At 36.6% G+C, this 11,550-nt stretch overlaps 1 protein-coding gene and 2 long non-coding RNA genes across 4 annotated transcripts; 1 reads left to right on the forward strand and 2 right to left on the reverse strand.

The window, feature by feature from the left end:
* The first annotated feature begins 5,932 nt into the window (after positions 1 to 5,932).
* On the forward strand, positions 5,933 to 7,105 carry LOC110915830. The gene has a single exon (XM_022160575.2). It carries the CDS (start codon positions 6,045 to 6,047, stop codon positions 6,954 to 6,956), a length of 912 nt encoding a protein of 303 aa, XP_022016267.1. The 5' UTR covers positions 5,933 to 6,044; the 3' UTR covers positions 6,957 to 7,105.
* Positions 7,106 to 7,983: 878 nt separating this feature from the next.
* On the reverse strand, positions 7,984 to 8,439 carry LOC110917034. The gene is made up of 2 exons (XR_002580260.2): positions 8,329 to 8,439; positions 7,984 to 8,247 (listed from the first exon to the last, which is right to left on the reverse strand). It is a non-coding gene; the product is annotated as an uncharacterized LOC110917034 (long non-coding RNA).
* A 174-nt stretch (positions 8,440 to 8,613) lies between these two features.
* LOC110917033 lies at positions 8,614 to 11,227 on the reverse strand. 2 transcript variants are annotated; one of them, XR_002580259.2, is made up of 6 exons: positions 11,023 to 11,227; positions 10,365 to 10,413; positions 10,036 to 10,244; positions 9,838 to 9,945; positions 9,445 to 9,710; positions 8,614 to 8,636 (listed from the first exon to the last, which is right to left on the reverse strand). It is a non-coding gene; the product is annotated as an uncharacterized LOC110917033 (long non-coding RNA). The 2 variants fall into 2 exon arrangements; XR_002580257.2 differs by having other exon boundaries at positions 9,445 to 9,758.
* Between the last annotated feature and the right edge of the window lie 323 nt (positions 11,228 to 11,550).

Genomic DNA, 11,550 nt, shown 5'->3' on the forward strand with positions numbered 1-11,550 from the left:
CTTTTAAATAATCTTCTCTAAAACTTAAGTATGTAAACCCTTTTACAGGTTAACCAGTTATTGCACAGGTCATATTCTGGTTAACCTATTAATTAGCTATGACGTATTTATATTAACTCATTTAGTAAAACAAGTTATATTTACGGATTTAAAATCTGTTAATATCATGTCATGTTCCGGAAGTTTGAAAAATTATTGTCTGGTATGTAGGCCACTAAATCCATCTATTTATTTTATTTATTTTATGATGTTCGATCTTAAGAGGTGAAATATCAATTAGACGCACCACCTTGAACTTTACTTCATATGATCATAATAACAAAATCATAGAATTCCTTTGTTAATGATTAAGCAAAAGTTAACCAAAAAAATATACCACTATGAAAAGTTTTCCCCATGTGATGATTAAACTGGTGAAACCAAAAATACCACTATATTGAATATAATATTCTATATATATCTTACTTCACAAACAAGAATGGTAGCACCAACTATATAAAACACGTGTAATTAAGAGGCACGCAAAATAGAAAAGTCCTTTCACACACATAGATATACACATATATACCCATGAAACGAGTTTACATGAAGATAACAATAAAAGAGTTTTTTATTTAGTAAAAAGAATTATAAATTACTTTATTGTTGTCGGAGCTACTTGATGTATGCTATTAATATCATGATATTTTCATCATTTAACATAATGACAAGTTGTGTTGTGTAATTACCAAAATGTAACACTCTAGAAAAAAGATTCTTAGTTTTCTAAAATGGTTATTTAAAAAAAAAATATGGTTCACAACGGAGCATGCATAGATGGAGCAAACACGTTCATATATGAACGGAAGCTAGAGAGAAAAAAGGACCCTGATTACATTACTCATAGGGTGAGCTTTTAGAGTGAATACTAATATATTTACAAACTGAATGAACAAATTCTGACAATTGATCTACACAAGTGTATGGCCAGGATCTCATCATCAAATCGTAAAATACACTAGTGTATTTCTACATCAAATTCTGGCCATTGATCTACACATGTGTATGGCCAGGATTAGTTCCCTTAATTCGCAAGCTACACTAGTGTTCACTCTTAAACCTAATCCTTACTCATTAAATCATACATACACATATAAAACAACAAACTATATATTTTTGCCTCTTTCAGTGACTCATTTTATATATATACACTATATACATACATATTGTATGTATAAGGGTAAGATGAAATAAAAAATTTATTTTGCCTAAATGGGAAATAATCTTAACAATTTATTTTTAAAATCAATGGTTAAGATAAAAATTTGCGAAAAAAGAGGAGTGTAAAGTTATTTTGAGAAAATTTTATTTGTTGACTTTCTCTCTCCATATGAAAGACATATACATATTTCACCTCCATTTTTTAAACATTTTTCATAAAAAATCCTCATAAAATCGAGTGTCTTTTTATCTTTAATTTGAGTACAATATTGCTATATCAAATATGACGACTAAAAAAACACATAAAAATGTGTTGTGTTTCTATGTTTTATAGCATTTTTGTGCTAGATTGTTTTACTACATTTTTGTGCTAAATTTTTTTATGCTGGATTTTTTGTACTAGATTTTTTTGTACTAGATTTTTTGTATGGATTTTTTGTGTTATACTTTTTTGTACTAGATTTTTTGTACTGGATTTTTTGTATTGGATTTTTTATTGTATTTTTAAGAAAAACAAAAGGGATGGCACGTGACATTTTCACACTTCTACTTATAAGGCCATGGGGTATGGGGCTTGGTTTGGGGCGTGGGTTGGGGGAAAACGCCCAAGGAACCACCCCGGGTGGGCTTGGGTTGGGGCATGGCCCTTGGGGCTTGGGTTTCAAGCCGGGCGTGGGGCGGGGGAAGCGAGCTGACATGGCGGGCTGTGTATGGCCAAAAGAAAAGAGCCGTTGGCCAACGGCTATATTAAAAAAAAAAAATTCTTCCATTTTTTCACTATAAAACTCACATTTTTCTTCCATTTTTTACAACATTCAACCACATCTTCTATACATCTTCAATTCTCCTACAAAACGAAAAAATGCATCCTTACAGCCGTCCTTTTGACCCGAGCAACCCGTATGGATTCCAAGAAAATAATCCTAGCCCACCACCCACTCGTCCAATAGCTCGTCCATTTTTCATACACTCTCATATGCCCGACATGGCGGGTTATGCATCGTATATCGGGAATCGTGTGTTTACTAACTTCCCACATACCGACGATTCGATACCTACCCCGTTTTCACAATCGCCCATCGACCTTTCACCAACCTCCATCGACCTTTCACAAAACGAATCCGTTCCCGAAACTCAACCACCCAATGATGGTCCTTCCGCATCGAAACCCATCAAAAAGAGAAGTCATAAGAAAAAAACCGAGGCGGATAAAGTAGTTGAAACCGCCAAACGAAAACAACAAAAATGGGTCGTTGCTGAAGAAGTTGCATTGGCGAGGGCTTGGTGTGAACAATCTCAACATTCAACTTTAGGTATTCTTAACCTTTGTTTTTATTAATGGTTGTAATATATTAAATTTTTTTTATTAAAATAGGAAATTCGCAACATCGAACCGCCCTGTGTGAATCGGTTAGTAGACTATTCCATGAAGAAATGGGAAGGGAGATTTATCGTGAAAACGATAGCTTATCCTCAAAGTGGAGTGCGATAAGCACCCAACTTACAAAATTTAGTGGTGTTTCAAATAAAGCAAAGCAAAACCCTAAAAGTGGTGAAACCGAAGCCGACATTTTGACAAATGCAGTGGTCACATTCAAATCAAATGTGAAGACCGACTTCCGTTTCATGCATTGTTGGGAGATTTGTAAGTTTCATCCAAAGTGGGCGACTATCCCCATTGGTAGCGAAACTAACTCGTCTTCCAAAAGGTCAAAGGCCTCGTCCCAAGCCCAATCTGATGCACAAGATCAAGAGTTTGAGGACCTCTTGGATGATTCGCCAAGCCCAAACCGGTCTGAGTATGGAAGAAATGCCTCAAGAAGGCGTGCTCAAAAATCTAGATCTGATACGGCATCGCCTTCAGCTGGGAGTTCTGGCTCGCGTAGGGGAATATACAGCGAGCAGTTGGATGACATTTCATGCAAGTTGGATACATTCAACGTATTCCAACAACAAAGGGCCGAAATACGAAGGAGCAAAGAAGCTAGAGATGCCGCTAGATATGCCCAGAAACAAAAACGGGATGATTTGAAATTTCTATCCCAACCCAATGATCACCTACAGGGTGACGAGTTACAACTAGTCTTGGCGTTGAGAGAAGAGATAAAAAAACAAATATAAAAGTTAGGATTTTTTTTTTGTAATTTTCTTTATTTAAAAATATTAAAAAAATTAAATTTGTTGTTTTAAATAATATTGAAATAGCCCAGCGGGTCAGCCCAGCGAAGCCCACCAAACCCCCGCCCCACCATACCGTGTTGAATGTGGGTTTAGCCCATGTCTGCCACCCATCCACATGTCAACCAATGCCCAACCCAAGCCTCAACCCAAACTCCACCATAACCCACAGTCTAAGAACCAAAATATTTTAGTACCAAAATACATTTCATTTATAATTATCACAATTCTAAGATACTAGGATTCACTTAGGAAAAAGAAAATTATAACATGGTGTAATAGAAAATTTTACATAGTGTCATTAGTTTTTTTTTTCAAATGGTATCACCCGCCCTTTTTCCGCATAGTGTCATCCACATTTTATGATTTCCTTAAATACATGACAACTTTTTGATGAATTTCTCTATTTTTTTTTACTTAAAATCTAATTTATTATTATTATTGGATACTAAACCTATGTGTGTATGTATATATAATGTTTGCTTGAGATTAAAAAAATGGTTTGATGACCAAACATGATTATAGTTTACTTTCTTTTAGAAAAAGTATATTTTTTTAATTACAAATATTCGGTTGGCCAATCACCAATACTTATTGATATCGAAGTTGTGTATTTGACAACTAATTTATACTTTTCTAATAAGAATAAGAAGTGTCAATATAATTACTATATTTTCAAAAAAAGGCAGCTAGTTTAATTTGTATATTCATATTCACATTGTTTGCGTATGTGATGTTGATATTAATAACAGTATATTACCGTAAACCCATTAAATTTCATCTATAACTTTTTTAGATCTTTTTTAACAACTAATATTTATTAAAACCGACTAGCAAAGAAACTAACCGGCAAAAAAGATAACAATTACAAAGCCGTTGGGGTTTCTCGAGCCAAGATTATAAATTTTATCTCAGATATTGGATGTTATACAACATATAAATTATTCTATAGATCCAGATAACGGCTACATGATAAGCAATTACAATATAACCTTTGTCACATCAGCAATTAAGGTACATATTATAAAAGCTATTATTTGTATAAATTATGGATCAAAAAATTATAAATCGTTAAAATCAACTAAAAATATATCATGTCTCTATTTATTTGACCAAAACTGAAACACAAGATAATATTAAACTAGGTAAGAATAGAGACAAAATTTCTGTCTCAGTTAGTCCGATGATTAAGCAATAAAACAAAACACTACTTCAATAGACTTTTGGAAACGGAAAGTTTCGTAGAAATAAATTGTTTTTAACGATGAAAGTTCCGTAGAGATAAAATATATGATTTTTCCGTTTAAAAAGAAAACATAAGTTTTTAAAAGCTCGGATATAATCTTATTTTCTTTTCGTTGATTCATTTTTATGACCTTTTATTATAGAACTGAAATAAAATAAAACAAATATCAACTCGCTTTAAGACTAGTGGGTGTTGGTGTGGCCAAGGGGCGTTGTTGGCCCTTTAACGCCGGGTACATTACCTCGGGTTGGCGTTTTGGTGGGCGTTGCCTGCTTGGCGTGGGGCACTGGCCTGGGATGACCGTTTATAAAAAAAAAAAAAAAAGTTAGGTGCCACATGGCACCCCAATGCCGGCCTGGCCACGCTCCTTTCACACCCCACTTTTTTGGTGTGGACTGGTGGAGCCCACACATGCCACGTGTTGAACAATGCAACCAACTTTTTGAGTTAAATGTGTCAAAAACGACGCTAATAACTAAAATACTAAGTCACTACACTTATATCACCGGTAACAAGACCTATAATGGTGAACGTAACATCACCTACGGATACCCTCTTTAGTGTTCTTAGTCTTGCTTTTGTAAGAGCATCTCAAATGCTTGCTTTTGGGTGGTTTCTAGCTCATGTAGAGGAAATATGAAGAAGGTATATACTTCATCTCACGCTAGCACATTTCAATCCAACGTCTTCATCTCACCCATTTTTATTATTGCTGAATAATTGCCAAACAATTGCAACTATAAGAAAATGATACGAGAGAGAATGGGAGAAGACATGAGAGCTGTTTTATAATAGTAAAAAAAATGTTCAAAACATAACATATGAAAGACGTAACAGAGAGCAAGTGTGAAACATTAGTAGAAGAAAAAGGTATGAACTATTAAACTAAAAAAATGTGTGAAACATTCGTAGAAGAAATAGACGTAACTTAAGAGCAAGTGTATTAAAAAGTCTTATTTATAAAATAACAAAAAAGAAAGGTTATATTTAGATGTTAGATTAATTAATTAAATCTTACGTCCATGGCTTTATAGCCTAGTGGCATTTTGGGGGTGGGATAAAGATTTGGGACCAAAAGGTCATGAGTTCGATTCCCATAAGGGGGTTTTCTCATATTTATTGGGTTTCCTCCTGAATTGTTGTACAAGCATTATGCCTAGTGGAGATGGATATGATCGGGTGATTCCGCTCGTGGCACGATAATACTCCAGTGGTCCGTCAGTGATCCAAATTTGACGTTTAAAAAAAAAATTTAATTAAATCTTACATAAAAATTAAAGTTCATAGAAACTCATCGCCCCAGAAATAGTAACATACTCATGTTCCCACTACAACCGCGTAGTACCCCACCCCACCCTGTATATATAACCTTCTACAAATCTCAACCACCCTTTCTTATACAAAAATCTCCTTATACAAAATGATGAGACCGCCACCACCACCACCATCACCACCACAACTAGCCATTCAATTCAGCTCACTAAACTCCATATCTCAAAGCTTCACCAGCAACAACTCTTCCAACAACCTCGCCGATATCGCCGCTAGAGTCGTTGCAGAATTCCGTAACGATGACGACGATATCTACAACTTCATCCAAGATGACAACGAGCCAGAAATTAATTCTACGGAAAATCATGATGACATCTACAACTTCACCGATGACGTCACTCACGAATCGGAACCTAACCCTACCGAAAACCTAAACCTAAACAAAAACGACGACGTATCAGAATCAGAGGATTCAGACGAAGAGTTTGAATTCGCCGTTGATTCGATCTTCTTCAACGGCGAGATCCTGCAACGGTATCCGTTATTCGACCGGAGTTTATTGCTAAACGACGTCGTTCACAAATCCGATTCGAAGCCTGTACGGCAACCTCTTCGGAAGCTTTTCAAGCTTGAAACGGAAACTGAAACTGCGTCGTTTTCGTCATCAGAATCCGACGATCTCAACGGAGCTACTCCAGGAACGTACTGCATCTGGAAGCCGGAGATCAAATCCGTTACGAAAAAGAGTAATTCAACCGGAAGTTGTTCGAAACGGTGGAGGTTTCGGAATCTTATTAACCGGAGTAACAGCGACATAAGTGTGAACGCCGCTAAGGATGCTTCCGTTATCGTTGTCCGTCATTTAACGGCGACGAAGAAGAGGACGGAAAAGGTGAAGAAGGTTGAGAAAACGGCGAAAGTTGAACCGGTAACTGTAACAGATGAAGTAAAGTCCAGAAATAAATCGGATAAAACGGTTACGGAAGGGAATCGGATTCGATCGTACCTCCCGTATAAACCAGATCTGGTTGGATTGAGTAGGAATTTGCATCCGTTTTGAATTGGATCATTGGATCTGCTGTTATAAGGTTTATTATACTGTATACAGTATATATGATTAGTGTATGATTATATGTGTGTATATATATATATTAAATATATGTTCATATGTGTTTGTTTTGTTGAATTGAATATTTCCGATTTGGAGTGTTTTGTTGGTGGATGAGTTCGCCGGTGACGGTGAAGATGAGTGGTGTTTAGGTGGCACTAATTTGGGTTCGGCTCGGCTCGACTATAAGCCGAGCTGGCTCGGCTCGACTATAAACCGAGCTGAAAATCAAAGCTCGGGTTCAGCTTGGATTTAAACCGGCTGGTTCAGCTCGGCATGCTTTTGCTCGATTTTAAAAATAAAAATTAACACATAGCTCTAAAGATTAAGTAGTCTAAAATATTATTCAATACTTCAAAAAAACATATCCAAAATAAGTTCGACCTAATATATCACAAGCTAAAATCAAGTTAAACAAAACAAGATAAGTTTTAAACTTTGATGAAATAATAATTAGTTAATTAGCATGGTAATCAACCTTCAAATAAGCCATAGATATCAAATTACAAAACTAAATACATGTAAATAATAATTGGTTTTTTGTAATATGTTATAATGTATATATGAATAAAATATATTATATGTAAAATGATCCGAGCTAAGCCGAGTCGAGCTGAAAAGCAAGCCAAACCGAGCCAATCCGGCTCGTTACGAGCCGAGCCGAGCTAGACTCACTTTCTAACCGAGCCGAGCCGGCTCGGTTCACTCTTAAACCGAGCTATATTACTGCAAGAATCAGGTACCTTTAGCGACGACACGTGTCGCCGCTAAAGATCGGCCGCTATTGGTCACCTGTCGTCGCTAAAAAGGGTGTGTCGTCGCCATTGTGAATGACTTTTAGCGGCGACATTTGTGACTTTTAGGGGCGACATATGTCGCCACTAAAAGTAAAAAAAAAAAAAGAAAAAAAATAATTTACTGCTATTTACATTGTTACCCACATACAATTACATGCACATTTCCAAAATGTTCATAAGTATACAAAGAATTAAACAGTAATTGACATTCAAACAACAAAAAATTACATAGCAGTTTGTTTATATCACCATATTAAAACAGTAGTAACTAGTGCTTTCAACCCGCGTGTTGTGGCGGGGATGACAAACATTTGTAGTTTGACATTTTATGAGTTAAACTACAATTTGATTCGCGGACCTGATATGTATCGAAAAGCACCTGCCGCAACTTAACTTGTCGGAAGATGGTAGTTTCTGGCCTCTCTTCGTATTGCTGATGCCTTAATCTGAAAAATATATTAAGTTAGTAATATGCAACTAATTTATAGTAATCTATGTCAGCATTTAAGTTACTAATGAGTTATTACCCATATTTAGTTCTTATGGCTTCTAACTAACCCAAATGTTCATCGTACGCTTGGGTCGGGTCACCTAAAGGACATGACTTCTTTTCTAAGACGAGCCCTTCTGCAAGCTGCACATGAGTTTATTAGTACATGTGTGTGTATAGTTATTGAGCACAAAAAAGAATAACGGGATATAACGGATACATGCCTTGCTAGGCTTTAAAGCCAAATGAGCTACCAAAGCTTCATCGTATCCTGCATCGCGTGCAGCTTCAACATCAGCTACATCTAACAAGATTTTCTTTCTTTCTTTCTTCACTTGTTAGTCCCTGTAATACCGAAAAAAAACATATTTGATGACAATTGTGTAGATGTGTATGTATTCCGTGCATAAATGAAACTATTGCAGCCAAGTGAACATATCATTAGAAGCGAGATGATATAAGCTATGTGTTGTGTGTATTTATATGCAGATGTTGTGTCATTAACCACATGTATAATCCTTTTAAAAAAATAAAGTGGTCAGCCTAAGAACAGAACAGGAAACAACATGTATAATCCTTTTAAAAAAATAAAGTGGTCAGCCTAAGAACAGAACAGGAAACAACTCGTTTACCTAACGTACACAAGCTCGACAAGCAACTGACTTAAAACACACTTATACTAAAATGAAGCAAAAAACTAGACATAAACCTGAAATGAAATCGTGTCAAACACATGAACAAAAACATGACAAAAGTTTTGACAGGCTAACATGAATATGGCCCGGCCCGTCAACCCAATATCTTATTTTATTTTAATTTATTATTTACATATAGATACTTTAATTCACAAATTTATATAAAATAATTACATTTGAAGATACTTTTACTTTTCTTTTTCTCAAATTTGGGATAAAATACGTATTTTGTTTAAATTAACATAGAGAATAAATTTTCTTAATTGTTTAACTTAAAATGAAAGGGTTAAACTCTTCAAACCAGACACAACTACTCGTTCAGCTAAACATGCTTGAGATTCGATCAGAAACTAACCCAAACCCGTTTACACTAATTCAGACCTCGTTTAGACTAAAACTAAACCTGTTTCACCCAGCTGAAGAACAAACAGCTGTTTATGAGGGCCGTAAAAAATTACCTACGCATGGTATTCTCCATGGTAGCCTTAATAGCAAGAGCAGGAGCACTGTCAGGTGCATAAAGCTTAAGAGAACTCTCAAGCTTCTTCAATGACTGCTTCTCCGTCTTGGCAAACTGTGTAGACTCTTTACGGAGTGAGCCCAGATATATCAGCAGACGCCGGTAGCACCGGTACAGTCGACGACACCAAGATCGAAGATAGTGCAAGTGCATCTGACAACGCCTTTAACGACCCTAATCTTATCCATCCTAGAAACCACATAACTTACACACCAAAAGAGCATGTATCAGTCAAAAGCAAACACCTTTAACCTAAAATTCACCAAAAAGGTATCTTTAAAAATCATACACCAAATACTTCAAAAAACAAAAAAGATGAAAAGGCAATAACCTTTGGAGAGTTTCTTAATTCTTATTAGGATAAGAAGCCCTAGATAAGAAGGGCTCACCAAATCTTTGACGATGCTACCTTATACCTACGATTGCACACAATCCACACCTACAACAAAATGAATCCTCGGTTCAATGAAGAAAACACGCACAACAGAAACATATAAAAAATCAACAAATAAGAAGAAAACAAAATTACCAGAAAAAGAAGGACGACCAAACTAGCCTGCAGGTGCAGCGGCGGCTGTGAAGTAGCGAAAAGGTGAGTGCAGGTTCTGGTAGTGGCGGGTTGTAACCGGAGGGTGGTGGTGGACAGTCGGATTGCAGGTTCTGGACACGGATAAGCCTTTCAGCGTCGAATTAATTCCAAAGTCACCGCTAAAGGTGTCGCCAGTATTGAACATGTTTCTTGTAGTGTACAACAAAATCAATCATCGGTTCAATGACGAAAACAAGCATAACAGAAAGATATTAACAATCAATTAAGAAAAACAAAATTTCAACAAAATAGAGGAAGACGAAACTAACCTGCTGGTGCAGCAACGGCTGTGGAGCGGCGAGGAGGTGAGTGCAGGGTCTGGTGGCGAGTTTATAGGACAAAAGTAACACTACTTGTTAATAGTCGATTTAGAAAACACTACTTTATAAAAGGCATTTTGTTATTTTTGTTGTGAAAGTTTTAACCAAAGTGAATAATAAACCTCAAATCGTTCAACATGCATCTAAACAACTAACCAAAGTCAAACATGCTCCCAAAGACAATTAACCAAAGTCAAACCAGCCCCTACAAATAGATAACCAAGGTCAAACCGAAACCCACTCAGGCCACCATTTCAGCCATGCCCTCTCAATATCTCGACATCCCCCCTCTCACCCAACATTATTTTACTTTACAATCTGTTCAATATATTAAAAAAAAAAAAAAAAAACTGTACATCAAAACTTCTTGTGGAATCCGTTCAAAAACAACTTAAAGAATCCTTTCAAAACTTGCAGACAACATTACTTACACCCTAAATCCCAAATGTACATCAAAACAAAGAACAAAAAAAGGTACAAAATCCAATATCACCCCATATTTTTGCCATATACTTACTTAATCCATAAAACCAACGAAACCCTAATATGTTCAATTACCACAAAAATCGAAAAACCAAAACAATAAAACAGAAGAAAAGGAAGGTACCTGGTGCAGCGGACGAGGTGCGGCGCGCGAGCGACTGAGGAGGTAAGTTGACTCCGAAGGCTGCAGGTCGTGGCGGCGAGCGAGCCGCTGTGGCCGGGTTGAATCAATCTGGCAGCGCTGTGGGGTTTGGGGGAGGGCTCATGGATCGATTTGGGGGAGTGCCAGTGGATCGATTTGGGGGGAATGAGTGAATGGTTTGCCCGCCATAGGTTTTATACACCTAAAGCTAAAATAAAACCTGGACCGTCAGATGTACACAAGATCAATGATCAGGGATTGGTTTTAAAACCTGGACGCGGATTCGGCTTTTAGCGACGACTTCTTTGTTGTCACCGCTAAAGGGGTCGTCGCTAAAAGGCGAACTTTCTTGTAGTGTATCGAGCAAGCTTTTTCCGAGCTAAATCCGAGCGAGCTCCAAGCCACGAGCTTTCTAAACAGCCCTAGCACTAATGGAAAAGTTTGTGGGTATAAGGGCTAATTATGTCTTTTTGTATGGGTGATTAATGTTAATTCCTTGGATTTGTTCAC

Source organism: Helianthus annuus, chromosome 8, assembly GCF_002127325.2.
Source record: "Helianthus annuus cultivar XRQ/B chromosome 8, HanXRQr2.0-SUNRISE, whole genome shotgun sequence".
Classification (NCBI taxonomy): domain Eukaryota; kingdom Viridiplantae; phylum Streptophyta; class Magnoliopsida; order Asterales; family Asteraceae; genus Helianthus; species Helianthus annuus.